The 15,693-nt window shown below is 37.8% G+C and overlaps 3 protein-coding genes across 7 annotated transcripts; 2 read left to right on the plus strand and 1 right to left on the minus strand.

Moving 5' to 3' along the window:
- Nucleotides 1–220: 220 nt before the first annotated feature.
- LOC105686504 (cytochrome c-2) lies at nt 221–2,322 on the plus strand. Of its 2 annotated transcripts, none has more exons than XM_012401406.4 (4): nt 221–327; nt 1,370–1,422; nt 1,508–1,649; nt 1,751–2,322. In XM_012401406.4, the coding sequence occupies exons 2-4, from the start codon at nt 1,384–1,386 to the stop codon at nt 1,894–1,896; spliced, it is 327 nt and encodes a 108-aa protein (XP_012256829.1). In that variant the 5' UTR covers nt 221–327; nt 1,370–1,383; the 3' UTR covers nt 1,897–2,322. The 2 variants fall into 2 exon arrangements, with proteins under 2 accessions (XP_012256829.1, XP_012256838.1); XM_012401415.3 differs by lacking the exon at nt 221–327 and adding an exon at nt 692–767.
- A 546-nt stretch (nt 2,323–2,868) lies between these two features.
- LOC105686471 (cytochrome c oxidase copper chaperone) lies at nt 2,869–3,513 on the plus strand. The gene is made up of 2 exons (XM_012401342.3): nt 2,869–3,141; nt 3,266–3,513. Exons 1-2 carry the CDS (start codon nt 3,023–3,025, stop codon nt 3,348–3,350), a joined length of 204 nt encoding a protein of 67 aa, XP_012256765.2. The 5' UTR covers nt 2,869–3,022; the 3' UTR covers nt 3,351–3,513.
- Nucleotides 3,514–3,821: 308 nt separating this feature from the next.
- LOC105686455 (zinc finger-containing ubiquitin peptidase 1-like) lies at nt 3,822–12,803 on the minus strand. 4 transcript variants are annotated; one of them, XM_048654956.1, is made up of 11 exons: nt 11,695–12,803; nt 10,774–11,532; nt 8,855–9,086; nt 7,920–8,155; nt 7,542–7,845; nt 7,054–7,481; nt 6,572–6,974; nt 6,377–6,504; nt 6,066–6,289; nt 5,915–5,955; nt 3,822–4,561 (listed from the first exon to the last, which is right to left on the minus strand). In XM_048654956.1, the coding sequence occupies exons 3-11, from the start codon at nt 9,058–9,060 to the stop codon at nt 4,519–4,521; spliced, it is 2,013 nt and encodes a 670-aa protein (XP_048510913.1). In that variant the 5' UTR covers nt 9,061–9,086; nt 10,774–11,532; nt 11,695–12,803; the 3' UTR covers nt 3,822–4,518. The 4 variants fall into 4 exon arrangements, with proteins under 4 accessions (XP_048510913.1, XP_012256736.2, XP_012256744.2 ...); XM_012401313.3 differs by lacking the exons at nt 10,774–11,532; nt 11,695–12,803 and adding an exon at nt 9,643–10,685; XM_012401321.3 differs by lacking the exons at nt 10,774–11,532; nt 11,695–12,803 and adding an exon at nt 9,643–10,676 and having other exon boundaries at nt 3,822–5,955.
- Nucleotides 12,804–15,693: the final 2,890 nt, after the last annotated feature.

Below are 15,693 nucleotides of genomic sequence, written 5' to 3' on the forward strand. Positions count from 1 at the left end.
GGACACGCGCTTCTTGAAAAAGAATGTGTCGAATAAACGAAGATTTGTTAACAATAGTTAAATTAAATTGTTTAGAGTTGCTCAATGGTTTAACCAAAGTCCCATTACAGATTCCTAGTTTATCATGTGAGCAACAATACATCAACAATCACCTCGAGACTATCGACTCTCGGAAACGGTCGAGTCTCGACAGCTACGTATTTCGATTCCATGACATGTCTCGAATATCGATGCATCACATGCAACTGCTGAATGTCTATTGAAGAGCAAAGTAGCCTTTGGATCACTTTCCGGTGAACGTTGAGTCGGTGCGGTTGTGCTACGCAGGTAATTTCAATTATTAATAATTATTGCATTATCAGTCATAAATATTGTTAATAAATTCTGTAAAAAGTCCTGAGAAACGTCCGAAATCCTTCTCATTGAGCAATTATAGATTCCCATCAGATTCCTAGAAACTGTGACCTTCCAGAACGATCTACCCTAGCCCCCATAAGCTACCCCCTCATATTTATCTAATAAAACGCGGGAACGTTCGATTTTTCATGACAATTTGATCGTAGTCTATTAATGTTCTGGTGTAATCACGTGAATTATATAATGATTGTTGGCCATGAGCCCACTGTCCTAGTCCCCTAAATACGCATGTCTGCTCCTACTGCTTGTATGAGAATCACTGGACGTGGTATTCGCGATAACGTCATACCATACCACGAGTTGTTCGGTAATATTTCTGAAGGGCGTAGGTTCCGCGAGGGAAAAAATAGGTGACATTCAACCCCTTCCTATTTTCATTCATGTTTAATCGACGTCAGGTCATCGGTGGTTCGATTCCTGTAACATAGTCATATTCCCCGCATTTTCGAAACGAAAACGACTGACGTAATCGAGCTTGAAGTTACGCATGTCTTCGACCGTCCTTTGAACCGACCAGGAAGAGAATCTCTCTGCCTATTGATTTCTCACAATTTCTTCACCATTAAAAATACATAGCTGTTGTAGAGTTACGAAACTCGCGTTTCCGCGAAAATGGGGATGCACATGATGTATGTTGCAATCAATACCAGGGGTGACCCAAATCCAAAAATTTTTGGATCATAATCACTTTCACATGATTAAATAGAGATAATCTGTTTTATTGATCGATTTGTTCAATATTCGATTAGCAGACGCAAAGTAGTTCGAATTTTCAAAAATCACTGCCTCTTGGGCTTATCTTGATTTAACCAGGCACTGTCATAGATAAAATACTACAAAATGTATTTGATATTCAGTGTTATCTAGAAATGAATGAGAAATAACTCACATGGAACTGGAAATATTTGAATGTCCTCTAGATCATCTGCTCAATTCTTTTTCTTTCTTCTAGTCCACGTATTAAAAATGGGAGTTCCTGCTGGTGATGCTGAAAAGGGCAAGAAGGTAAGCAACTAATAGTCAGACTGCTGTATTAAAGTAATTATCAATGTCAGAAAATTACATTAATATATTTTTCTTATATCTGTAGCTGTTCAAGCAAAAGTGTTCGCAGTGTCATACTGTAAATGCTGGTGGCAAACATAAAGTAGGACCTAATCTTCATGGATTGATTGGCAGAAAAACTGGTCAGGCTGCTGGCTTTGTCTACACAGATGCAAACAAGGCCAAAGGTAACGACCAGTAAATACAACACATTATTACCTAATCTAACTACCTGGAACTCAGTTATAAGCTCAGGCTATTTCACAATTCAAATTCATTCAATTGACAGGAATCACCTGGAACCCGGATACGTTATTCGTCTACCTTGAAAACCCTAAGAAGTACATCCCTGGTACAAAGATGGTGTTTGCTGGTTTGAAATCAGAGGGTGAACGAGCGGACCTGATCGCATACCTCCAGGAGGCCACAAAGTAAATCTGATAATGAAATAAGAAACAACCATGCGGCGAAGTAGCAACTCTAGTACAAGTATCACCTCTGACTTCGTATACCGCAATCTCGTCATTTCGTTATACCTATTTATAGTGTGATTCCTAATATACGATAGCAAAATCATTAATGTTAATGATGGTTGATTGATTGACCATATAGTGATATTGTAATTATGTAAATGACATTATAGCTATATGAATGCAGCTACCATCATTTGAGGTATTAAATTAACAATGTTTAACTCTGGTAGTTGACCACTCCGAAACTCTATTTATTATCATTGTATCAGTTTTGAATTGTACCATGGCAGCGCAAAGCTGCTATGGTGAAAATTCATTATTCGACAGTCAGAAGACATAGGCTTGATGCTAAAGTTTATTGGCTATTCATTAAACCGTATTCATTTTAGCTTGGTATGTTTTATTTGATTCCCTACCAACACGATTTAAAATTGACCTGTTCCGAATCCGTTATTCTATGATACTTCTTTCCCATCAGGTGAGTCGATGATCATAGAACTCGATGAATAAACGCACATTCTTACATAATCAGCATAGAATTATTATTATCCAATGGGTTTGAACTTGAAGCAATCTTGAGGTCATATGAAGTTGATGCAACAATCGAGTTTATGAGTAAATCATCAATAGTATTGCCATGGATACATAGAATGTTCAATATTCTATGGTATTACTCAATGCTCAGAAGGAAATGAAAAAGAATCGTTATCTCAAATAGTTGACAATGAAATTGCACTCACTACACAAAATCGACCCTGAAAGTGGAATCTCACATTGTTTGATAGCTCTGAACATTTTTATCTCTGCATATAAATTAGTGCTGCGAATCGTTTTACTGATAACGATTTCGTCTCTAATACCCCCTTCGACTGTCATTACTAAATCATTTACTTAATTATCAAAAATGCCTCGCAAACGTACTGCGCAAACTTTACGCATATTCAGCAACTTCACATACCATCGCCAATGCCATCCTTGCATTGCTCTCAGCAATCCGGCATGTTATACACGAGCCATCTCGAAGCAAGTTGTCTCGTGACCTCAGTTTTGCCTTGAATCACATATTTCGGCGATTGATTTACTCAAAAATGGGCAATGACGCAACTAAACAGACAGTTCCAGCACCCAGCTTAGCGGAGACTGAACCTCCGAAAAAATTGAAACCGTGCTGTGCCTGTCCAGAAACAAAAAAGCCGCGAGATGCCTGGTGAGTACCCGATTTAGGCAGTGTTTGAATTTTAGGTTATTTGATGTGCAATCCCACCAGTTTTGTATAGTGTTCGTCAGAAATGGTATACCAACGAATAACGTGAGTTTTTATTCATTTACAGCATAATAGAAAGAGGAGAAGAGAATTGCCAAGATTTAATAGAGGCCCACAAAGTGTGCATGAGGAATTTGGGTTTCAAGATATAAAGTAGTACTACATCTCCTGTGAGTCATGAAATTGTATCAAAAGATCAAAGTTCTGGTCAACTTATCTCATTTTATTTATTAGCATTGTAAATTCAGTAATGAAAGAAATGATAACAGCAGTCATTGTACATACCTCATGTAAATAAATTTTAGTTTATTAGTACTCAACTGGTCCTTGTTAATCCGTTGCTTATTAAAGGTGTTCCACACAATAACTTACTCGCTCCTGGTACAGCCTACCTTGAAAATAATTTCTAAATCGGTTCATACACTCTACTATCAGATCTATGTTATTCATGTATTTATGATAAGTTCACTTGTTGACAAATATAATTTATTTGCTGGAAAATTCACGGAGTGTCATTGAGTTTTAACCTTTAATTACGTTGATTGTACTGGATGAGTTTCCATTGGAAGGGCACTGTAATTATTGTACCAGGAATTCTAGAAATATATGAGTACATTTTTGGATCATGTGTGGATTTAACATTTAAATTTTATTGTATAATAACAATTTTGTATTTAGTCTCGCTACTACAAAAACTGAACTTTTTTGTTAGTGGTAATAAATCTGCGAGTAATGAGACTTCCAACAAATTTCTATCATTCATGATTTTATCATATAAGAAACTGACAAGTGATCGCACACTTCACTACAAAATAAAGTATAAAAACAAGAAATTAACAGTGATTAGTATTTTTAAATTATATGTTGGATGGATCTCCACATGAATGATTACAGGCAAAATTTTGTAGTGATTATCATGTACATACTCTAATATGAATGCCAGAAAAAATCAAAATAATCATGTCTTTAGCAATATCATACAAATGGTAACACAGGTTTTCTTTATAATCAAGAGACACATTGGACAATGAATGAATACTTACATTATAATAAATAGACCTTCCAAGAAGGAGTTTAATGTACATACATACTGATAGTCTATTATCAAGTTGTATAACGATTAAGTATTGGACTGAAACTTTCACAGCATTATAGTGGACTTAAAAACTACGGAGTAGGTTGTCTTATATCGATTGAAATAATTAAATATATTACTTATAATTTGTATGAAAGTAGTTGTACTTTATATGTGTGAAAACGAGTAAGTGCAATTTATGAGATGGGTGTTGATTGCTGGTGCGGTGTGTGGTAAAGCTCTTTTTAAAACTTCAAACGAAACTTTGAAACGAAGTTACTTTTGTTCCTAAAAAAATTAGAAAAAAAATAACGTTAATCATAATTCTGAAATAAAAAAGTATCTATAATCATTAGAAGTTTGTAAGCTTCACAGAGCGTCGATATCTATTTAATACAATTGAATTGACCGTGTTCTGATCATGCAATTTATCTTAAGTTTGGCTCGATCACTGATCAACCCGTGCATAATTTCGAATTGAGTAGTTGCTGAAATATTTTCAAGCGATATATCATTAGTTTAGTATTAGAAGTTCCCAAATATTTTACAAACAAAGGTGAAAAGTGAAACTTTTGACATATTACCTTTCATAATGGGCAGGAACAATTCAAGAAAAATAATTATACACATATATTTACACATAATGGTCCCTAATCAACTAAATAACTTGTTATATAAGGACTTTGGGGTGTGGTTAAAAATGCTTTGTTAAGTGAGTGATTAGCATTAATTAGATAATAGCATCACAGCTACGTAAGAGTCTCTTTCTCCCATCCCGGCCATCTATTATAATTAATCAATTGATTGAAAAACAATGCCTAATTGATAATTGATAAATGAATTGACATAATTAACATGGTCAAAAAATATTGAGCATTAATTGTAGATGTCTACGTAGGTATCAAATTATTAGCGATCGAGCATGTTAATATATTTCTTTCATCTGAGCTTACTAACTTGGGGCCGGGCATTGCAAATTAGTCCCAAAATTTTAAAGTGTCTTTGCACGATACGAATACTTCCTAATTAAACGTAAATCGCACTACTATGTAGGTATGCATATTATGCTTCAGTTTCTGACTCGATCACAGATACATTCTTAAGAATATATTTGTGTTATATTAGGCTAAGAGTTCATATCAGAGATTTTATTAGTTTATCCTCAGATAAGTGGAATAAAGTGAAATCCTGATGATCATGGTTAGACCTTAGACTTTGGTAAACAGTGCACCCAGAAGACACTTTAAAATTTGTGTCTGACACGTACTCTTTCATGATATACATATAAATTATATGTAGGATATATACCTACATGAATCAGTGTAAATTCGTTAGAATTATTTTACTATCTACAATCATCATAATATGAAGTATTTGAGGATGGTAAACTCAGACGTAACCTGATCCTATCTACCGATGTCTAAGAATGTAAGAATATTCATTAACTATACAATAACGTTGTGTTACATTTCTACAGGTAGACTATGTTCCCATGGTCACGAGTTCTTCTGAATTATGACAGGTATTAATTTAAGGGTATTGTGGCTGACACCCGTCACAGCAACAAGAAAACACCATAGGACACTTATCAGAGGACGTAGATTATCATTATTATTCAATGTATTATTCACTGACTCTCACCTATCCTGTGGAATTTGTATCGATTGGAACACCTTGCTTTGCTGAAATCATAAAGGTTTTCATCATTTTCAAAGTTTATTAATCTCAAAACTACAACACTTGATTAATAGGGCATATCGACCATCCAAAGCAATCACACAAAATTACTCACTTGATACTGAGATTCTGTCTCCATGATACCAGTAACAGCCACAACTTGATAGTGCCTAGCTTTCATGGCAGCAACGGATTTGCGGACAAGTCGCATCGCCCCAGGAGCACTACTCGTGCTGTTAAACTGAGACATCTGGGCTGGATTGTGACTGGGATCCAACACTAACATGGTTATTGAGCCATCTCTAAGTTGTTCGACCCCCATTATTGTCCTACTGTGATCTGCAACATAAAGAATTTATTTTGATAAATCAAAATTATTATTGGAACTAAGTTACAGTCAGAGTATCAAGTAAGATTTTCCCATACCTTGATGCTGCAAATACAATGGTGGCTTAAAATCGTCACTTCTTTGAAAATACTGTAACACCCAGTTGAACATCTCGGGATGCCCACCATCAGGACTAGTTGGACTAATAAAATCTACCAGCTGACATCTGCTCAGGATTGGAAAAAACAAAGACTGATATGCTTATAATTTGTGGAGTGATTTGGGGACTGTACCTTATTCTGAGGCTGGATAAAAAAGTAAAGACTTCTGAAGAGCCGATCCATTTCCTCGTATTGACTAGCTTTCCACCAAGTTGTTCAGCACCTTGGATATCGAAGCCCTGGGACCAAGCCCACTCCACTAGTGTCTGAATTCGTGAAATGGATGGCATGGCACTGCGAGAGGGCCACTCACTAGTGCTGCTACCTTCTTTACCAAAGCCCCATGCCTTGTACACCAGGTCGTTGAAACCTGTATGCTGTAGCAACGATGAGATCAACATCTGTATGTTTCTATATCCGCACCCCCAACCCCTGTCGCCATAAGTTGATCCATAGTGGTCAACAGTGGAGCACATCAAAGTATTCACAACATTACTACAAGCTTGACTCACTGCTCGCACTTTTGGAACCAGTCCTGCAATAGCGAAATATGATGTTGAGTTTGAGTTTGTTTTGATCTCAGTATTTATGTATTTAGTTCTTGGATGACTTGCCACGTGTGCAAGAGCTTCCATCGTCGATACCGTTGCTCTCAGCAACTCTGAGTTCAATTTGTCTTTCATAGTAATCAGCAACAGACATTTCACCAGCATAAACAGCCCGCTGCATATTGGTGTTGCTTTGCTCTCGGAAGTTTCCTTGATTGTCCATTCCGTATTGTGCTCTCAACATTTCAAATTCACGTTGTTCTCGCAACCTTCTGATTTCTTTTTCTCGCCTCTCCATATCTTTTGCCAACAAACGATCACTTGAAACATCTGGTGTGACAGGCGAGGGTGCACCTTTCTTATTGAAATGTTCTTCTATGTGCGCAGTCAGTTCTTCACTACTCCGAAACGATGTGCTCAGACAAACTGGACATGCAGGTGTGTAACTTCCTGTACTGCTTTGATCTGATGAAGCAGTCGTCCCATTTGCTGGACTAAATGAAAGCGATGATCATAATAGGTTTCTATAAAGTGATTCTGACGCAGTTTCTTACCTAAGTATGTCTTTGTGTTCAATGTTGACATGTAGTTCCAGATCAGACACATGGGGAAAGGACCTAACACAAAGAGGACAATTGAAGACTCCATCTCTAGAAGGTGGTGATTCAGGAGGATAGGACGGTGATGTTAAATCAAAATGCTGACGATTAATGTGCTCTTCAAGTTTGAGAGGACTATCTGAGCTGTAGGGGCACATAGGACACTCCTGGACTGGCGGTTTTGGTGAGGCATGTGTACGTAGCCGAAGATTAAGGCTAGAGCGTAGGGGAGACCCATGACCTGCAGCACCTCCAGATGCTAATTAAAAATCAAACACTTTTAAATCTATTCATATTGTTGCACACAAGTACAAACAGACAAAAGATACTTACGCTGGCCATTAACTGTACTGCTATTGTTATTGTTGTTTATATTATTGTTAAGATTAGGAATGTTAGACTTTCGTTCTTCTTGAGATTGCTGTAGAGGTGACGAAGAGCCCCAACCATTTTGGAAATGAGGAGGGTGTGAGACCGGTGGTGGAGATGGTCCTCTACATTCGTCATAACGATCACTGTCCGTTGTAGGATCATCATCAATGAATGCCATCATGTCATTTTTCGGGGTACTGCAAATTTCGATCAGAGTTTAATTGAGCAACTGAAACTGAGAAAATGAAGTGTGTCGAAGCATCAGGATTAACCCCTAACCCCGTTCAGAAACCCATTGCCTTACACTTGTGGGTACATAACTTTGTATAAATATTACCGTTTCCTTTTTATTGAACGACCATGAGATGTATGTAACATTTCAGAGGCCTTAGAATGGCTGGTGGTTGATCTCTTGCGTTAAATAAATTCGTACATAAAATTACACCTCACCTCTTCAGTGGCAACGGACCAACTGAAGATTGAAATCGACCGCTTGAAGTTTCAAATTCGGAAATATCGAAATCATCGAGATCTGAATATTGAAAACTCGAAACATTCAATGCCCGCTATCAAATTCAAATGGCCTGTTTTTACAGACACATACCATTTTACATATTAAAGCGTAATGCGATAAAGGATAAACAAATTATCGATCCTACTTCGCTCACGTAATCATTATTTACATAGATAATTCTATAAAACCATCGCGGAAGACTCATTTATCAAGTTATACAAAGAAATATGTAATGGAGTTTACTGTACTGTTGCTGACTCTTTTTCAATATCGGTATATGGTATAAGCTATGGTGTAAGCATGAGAAACTTGAGCTTTTATATCTATGATAAGAGAACCCAGGATAATTGCATATATGTATACTTTCCACATGCTATTGTACCTTGGAGTAAGGTAGTCCAAATGGGCGCTATTCACGTGAAGAAGCATTTCGGCTGGTGATACTTCACCTAGATCACAAAAAGGACAACTTGCTGCCCCTTGGAGATGATAAATAACCATGTGCGATCTCATCTCCTCGTCATTGAATCCCTCTAGTCCGCAAATCTCGCACGTGTAACTCATTTCCTGTTGTTTACTCGCTGCCATTTCGACAATTCTTTTTTAATTATAGACTAGAATAACGAAAATTTTTTTGAGTAACAGTTATTGGAAGATGTAGTATAAAATGATTTTACATCACTGTATACGATTACGGGGCAGAAATATCATGGCTGCAGAATTAAGTCTCTGCAGTAAAATTGTGGGTAACACTTGATTTCGTTTCAATCATGTCACCATAGATATTCACATTCAAATTGGGGAATATTATAAACTCTTGGTAATTGAAGATATTTTGTAACTGAAGTAACCACTGATAGGTCTGTGGTCCGAACAGTGGGCGATAAATCAATTAAATCTCATCATAAACATGATGAAAAATGATATCAAAGAATATTGTCACTAGAAAAAGATAATTTGTTTTCCGAAGCACATGACACTCTGCAGGATAAGTCCGTAACCGTTATGCGTCAAAATTTAATACAAGGTATATAGTATTTTAAGGAAGCAGGTTTGGTCGTAACTAGGCCACGGTGCGACTTATACGGGAAGTAGAATGAGCGCTATTTGTCTATGGTGACCTATTTTTTGTAAAGGAAATGCAGTGGGTGAAAATGAAGGATCACTTACTTGCACCGATAACCACAGGCTCCGAAAGAACCGATATTAGAAATAAGATATTATGCAATACAGTTTGGCGTCCGTGATAGGCTTGGTTGCCTAACACGGTGCCTCGACTGCCTCCATATGCGAAATTTTCTACCCCCAACGCGCACGGCGCTACGTTTTAACAAGTGTTCCTCATTCTCCGGCGATACGATCGGTCCAATTTTCGTTTCATTTCTTCAAAAGGCTTATTTCCCACTCCGCGCGATAAACAAGGAAACTCATCTCTACTCGTAGATTGGAATGTAAATGGAAGCGAAATGGTATCTATAATAAATTGATAGAACGACGCGCGTTTCATCCGACCATTATTGAGCACGGGGCGCTGTTATTATCCCAATTAACGTCGCCTGAGAATATTCGGATGATAATGTACCGTTAGCATGATAATAAAGTATATGTTTTACAGCTATTCACGACAGAGAGACGCGGATCCGATCGAATATGTGACCTCGAGATACTGGAACACAAGGGATTCAAGCTACGGTGCGCATACGCGGAAACATGGCGCCTCTCAACCCCTTGAGTATATTTCCAGGTCACGACGGTCACCCTATTCCAGCTTTTACCCCGTTGATATAAACGGCAAAAATCTACGAGGGTGTATACTCTAGGGGATTATAAATTCCGATCAATTTCCACCCATACCGAATCGGTAAATCCACGAAATATCATCCCCTAAACTCAATTATAAACGACAAAACCCGACGAAAGGGTCGATGATCCAGGAATTCGCACACGCGTGTATGAATAACGTTATTATTATATACACATCCATACGTGTATACACATTACTTGGCGACTGTGTATAACAGTCGAGAACTCTTATCGTTTGTACAAGATTTCTTTATTTTTAATCACCTGCCGAATACCAGCAACTTTCGTGACTCAATTAATTTCTTCCTCAATTTTATGTGAGAGAAAAAATAAAATAAATAAGTAATTACGTCGGTATGCGTTCGCGATATGACGTAACACAAATTTTTGCCCGGTTTAATAGCGTTATAAATAAACCTGCACAAGTTTTTGCGACATGACGGACAGCAGCTGAAAATGTATGAATTTTTCAAGGCACGTAGGGAGGTGGCTACTCACGCGAGCTGTTCAGGTTCAACCGAATGTTTTCGTAGCGTATTTCCCGTCCCCGTCAGAATTCAATTTCCAATGATGTCTTCATTTCGGTGACAGTCTCCCCCTGCCATATTCTCTTTATACGGATACTCCGGTATCTCTATGTAAGGTAGATCCGCACGTATGCCCCGTCCCAAATTCGTTGTCCCAAAGCATTCATAGTTTGTAAACATCACATAAGGGTGAATGGATGTTGCATATCTACAGCGAAAGATCGTTTCTTCCACCTGGGAAGAGAATAACATTTTTTCCTCCTTTTCGCGTACAGGGCAACGAAGTTCATAAAACTTTATGCCCAAGGTGCGGCTTTGAAATTACGTTTCTTACGCGTCACGTCGATCGCGATCCGCACCGCAGATATTACAAATGTAGGCGAAGATATTGCAACGCGTATACATATAGGTATGTACGTGCTTTCGCATCTTCATTCTATTGTACCCTTCACGGGATTTTATGCGTTCGCTGCGAGAAAATGACATCGTCGCGGTACGAGCACAGCTATAATTTACCACCCGAAACGGATGATTATCACCCCCGGAATTATTCGCGAGATTATTACTCCGTGCGCTAATGATACTTTGTCAAATGTTTTATGGTAATCTCACCTGATATAATATGTTTAGTTATTCACGTTACTAATTCTATTAGTAATATCACGGCGCACCCAGCATATTTATGTAATGCGCTTCAAAGGTCGATCACGAGGATGTCGGTCGTGATGATCTGAGGAAAAGTTTTTGGAATGATTCTGTTCTGAATATGCGAACAGACGGTATCTGGTTATTCCAAAAATCAAAGAAAAGAATTCGGTAGCAAAGGCGATTCGCATACGACATAAATTTGCGTTTCAAATAATAGACAATGGATCGTATGGTTAACCGATACCTATGGCGGAAATTGTAAATTTAGTTCTTCTGTTCAGTATTCAAGGGCCAGCCGCCGGACTCCTGACGTGTCGACGATTCATTCCCTGACGAGTTGACAATTTTTTAGTTGCGCGTTTGGTGGTGTAGAAAATTGTGTGTTGTTTCCCATGAACGTCGGTGATCTCCTCATTGCCATGCAGTCGGCGGTCGAGGGAGGATGCGCTCGTTCACGGAACTATTCATTCATTCCTTTCCCTTCCCTTCCCTTCTTTTCCTTTTTTTTTTTTTTTATTTTTTTTTTCTCTCTCCTCAACGGGCATACTTCGATATAGGCATCCAGTCACTTGTCTCCAGAAGTGTTTATCGACGGTAGAACGTGCGAGGCAAATATGTACCCAGGCAAAGAGCTCCTGCGGCGGTTCTGGACTCCGCGGACCTCCCGGTAACTCAAAAGTCACAAAGGTCTCATGCTAACTACCGCAATCGTTCGGATAAATTTCCTCTTCGGGCTCCATGTCCCGTGGTATACCCATATTCGTCATTATACGAACAGACTTGAGATGATTCTACTTAAAACTAATTTGATACAAACGTATTTTGATAAATCAAGTTAGGATGTGAAATACATACCGGGCTCCCAAGAACCCGATGTCTGCGGATCGTATTCGTCTCAGGTGTGGGAGCAACAGGCATGGAATATCAATCCGGGTCTTATTCTATTTTTGTGACGTGCTTTCGATCTCACGAATCATCGGGTCACCTGCGATATATTTCCGTTGTATTCGGCCCGAGTCGCGCGAGGTGAAGGATGAAATTTCATGGTAATCCTCAAAAAAGACACTGAGAATCGTGAACAAATTTTATTTTGAATAATCTCAAGTTTGGTAATGACGCTCCAACGGTTTGAGATTATTTTTAAATCTGAAGATTTATTTTCTTGGCTTAACTTTGTGTATTTTTCTTCGCCAACGACAAACTCTGCGCGTATAGCAGTTTCCAGCGTCTCAATTAACACGTAATTTTTTCTTGTTATTATCATCATCATTATCATTACTTTTAGACTTGTCTATTTCTATTCAACAGGAATTCTCTCAAGAGCTCTTTCGAGAACAGGTGTTACGTTGTGCGTGGTGAATCGGCTCGTGAATTGGCAAACCGATTGTGAGTTAAAACTTCTCCACTCGCCTGTGTCCAATATCATATTCAGAATAACAGCTAATCGTAAACAGTTTCGACTGAATTTAAATATTTATATCGAAAGAATTAACATAACAGAGTAAAAGAGCCGTGTGACAGGCTTAGGTCAAGAAACTAGTAGTCATTATTCTGTTCTAGCGAAAGGTCCGAACATCTTCGGGGATCGATCAAATTATTCATATCTCTTACACAAAGATCACCGACATTCCATGTGGCTATTACGCAATGACTACGTGAACACTCTCATTGAAAATCCCTGTTGAATCCCTGAAATTTATTTACTAAATTGATCGAGTTTATACGTATACTCGTATGTGAATCCACCAATTGATAACTCGTCTACATGTTGAGTTACTTGAGTTTTCTTTAATTTCTTTTACATGAGTTCCGAGTTCATGTCAGATAGAAGTGAAGAGTTGATCGGCTCAAATTCGGATTCCTGAGATCAAATTACATGAAATTAGCCTATGAAACCGAAATAAAAATGAAAAATTTCATTTTTGGCCTAAATATCGCAAAAATCCAAAGGGACACCCCTCGGAATTTTGTCGATTTTGGGCCAAAAAAAAATATTTTATTTTATATGCTATTCTTATATATTTTGACCCCAGGAACCCGAATCTGGAAGCCAAAGTGATCTATCTTCAAAAATGACCGAATTATCGCATTTTTTGGCATAAATTTGAGGATATCTCGAAGGGAAAAAATCGTAGCTCAATTTAGACGACGGATTCGTGTTTCTGAGGTCAAAATACATGAAAAAAGTGCCATACGATCAAAATTTTTGGCTAAAATTGGGAAAAATCCAAAGGGGTACCCCTTGAAAAATTATCAAACTTTGGCCAAATTTTTTTATTCTTTAAAATTGATCGTATGGCACTTTTCTGACGTATTTTGACCTCGGAAATCCGAATCTGAAAGAAAAATTGATCTATCTCTAAAATTGACCGAGTTATCGCCAATTTTCAGCTTTTTGGGTTCAAAAATAAAAAATTGATTTTTTAGTCTATCCTAATGTAATTTGCGCTCAGGAATCCGAATCCGGAAGAAAAATTGATGCATCTGCAAAAATGACCGAGTTATCTCCATTTTTTCGCATTTTTTACCATAAAAATGGAGATATCTCGAAGGGAAAAAATCGTAGCTCAATTTGGACAACGGTTTCGTGTTCCTGAGGTCAAAATACATAAGAAAAGTGCCATACGATCAATTTTAAAAAATAAAAATTTTTGCCCAAAATTTGAGATTTTTCCAAGGGGTACCCCTTACGATTTTTTCAAATTTTGACCAAAAATTTTTATTTTTTAAAATTGATCGTATGGCACTTTTCTTATGTATTTTGACCTCAGGAACACGAATCCGTTGTCCAAATTGAGCTACGATTTTTTCCCTTCGAGATATCTCCATTTTTATGGTAAAAAATGCGAAAAAATGGGGATAACTCGGTCATTTTTGCAGATGCATCAATTTTTCTTCCGGATTCGGATTCCTGAGCTCAAATTACATTAGGATAGACTAAAAAATCAATTTTTTATTTTTGACCCTAAAAAGCTGAAAATTGGCGATAACTCGGTCAATTTCAGAGATAGATCAATTTTTCTTTCAGATTCGGATTCCTGAGGTCGAAATACGTCAGAAAAGTGTAATACAATCAATTTTTAAACTACTTTACTTTTGGGCCAAAAATAGATTTTTTTTTTGACTTCTCAAGGGTAATCAAACGTACAATCAGCTCAGGAATCCAAATCTGAGAGCCAAAATCATCTACTCGTGCAATCGATCGAGTAATCATCAAGTATTCGCTCTTGGGAGCAGAAAAATTATAGATATATCGATTGGTTTTAGTCGTAGACCCACTTTGATTCATCGCAATCCATGCATGGGTCGAAATATTTGATTTTCTCAATTCACCAGCGAACTCGAGCTTTGCTGGAGTCAGCGTAGCCAGCAGCGTAGCGCTTTGTTGTGAAAAGTCACCTTCAGGGCTTAGCAGAGGTGACGCCCCACAACAAACCCCCTCGCCCGTGGCTACCTGACTCCAGCTAAGCTCGGGCTCGAATTCGAATATTTCGACCTATGCATGGATTGACCCCAGAAACCCGAATTCATAAGTTAATTTGATCTTTCTATAAAATTAAAAAAGTTATCGCTGAATTTTCACTTTTTGGAGCAGAAAAATTAAGATATCTCGATGGGAAAAATTCCTATCTCAATTTGACATCTGGATTCGTGTTCATGAGATCAAAATACGTAAGAAAAGTGTCATCGAATCGATTTCAAAAATACTTCATTTTTGGCCCATAATCAACATCGTTTCCTGCAAGTTTAGCTGAAGATTTCCTGTGTATTTTGAGGCCAGAAATCTGAATCTTCTAATTAAATTGATCTACGTCCATCGGAACCAACTTGCATTTCGAGATTCCACTCAACTTTTCAGCACAGGAATCGTCGTCTATGTGCGCAAGTAGTAGGCAGAATAACCGAATCGATGCCACATCAGTTTCAGACTAATTGTAAAATTGATTTCGAACTACCCGAAGAATTTGTGGGACTTCATCCGTTTTAATCCAACGCCGTGGGTACATACTTCTCTTCCTCTCCGTGTTATCAAAATTTATTGTTTTAAGTCTCGCATCGCTATACTGAACTGCAAAGTATATTACGTATCCACGCGTCTTTCAATTTCGGAAACCATCAACCTTTGTAATCATTCGTGCAGCTGTCTCTATCCGTCGTCCACGTGCGGATTGAATTGAAGTCAATTCATTTTTAAGAATAAATTAATAAATTACGAGCAATCTCTTCCAATCCGTCAATCAAC

This window comes from Athalia rosae, chromosome 4 (assembly GCF_917208135.1).
Source record: "Athalia rosae chromosome 4, iyAthRosa1.1, whole genome shotgun sequence".
Taxonomy (NCBI): Eukaryota; Metazoa; Arthropoda; class Insecta; order Hymenoptera; family Athaliidae; genus Athalia; species Athalia rosae.

What these genes read in the sequence shown, in the direction of transcription:
- LOC105686504 (XM_012401406.4), top strand. Translation starts at nt 1,384, where the DNA reads ATGGGAGTTCCTGCTGGTGATGCTGAAAAGGGCAAGAAG. An exon ending in ATGCTGAAAAGGGCAAGAAG is followed by an intron (nt 1,423 to 1,507) that starts GTAAGCAACTAA and finishes TTATATCTGTAG; the next exon opens with CTGTTCAAGCAAAAGTGTTC. An exon ending in AGATGCAAACAAGGCCAAAG is followed by an intron (nt 1,650 to 1,750) that starts GTAACGACCAGT and finishes TTCAATTGACAG; the next exon opens with GAATCACCTGGAACCCGGAT.
- LOC105686455 (XM_048654956.1), bottom strand. Translation starts at nt 9,060, where the DNA reads ATGGCAGCGAGTAAACAACAGGAAATGAGTTACACGTGCGAGATTTGC. An exon ending in TTGGACTACCTTACTCCAAG is followed by an intron (nt 8,156 to 8,854) that starts GTACAATAGCAT and finishes CGAAATTTGCAG; the next exon opens with TACCCCGAAAAATGACATGA. An exon ending in ATACAAATTCCACAGGATAG is followed by an intron (nt 4,562 to 5,914) that starts GTGAGAGTCAGT and finishes TAATTTTTTTAG; the next exon opens with GAACAAAAGTAACTTCGTTT.
- LOC105686471 (XM_012401342.3), top strand. Translation starts at nt 3,023, where the DNA reads ATGGGCAATGACGCAACTAAACAGACAGTTCCAGCACCCAGCTTAGCG. An exon ending in AAAAAGCCGCGAGATGCCTG is followed by an intron (nt 3,142 to 3,265) that starts GTGAGTACCCGA and finishes ATTCATTTACAG; the next exon opens with CATAATAGAAAGAGGAGAAG.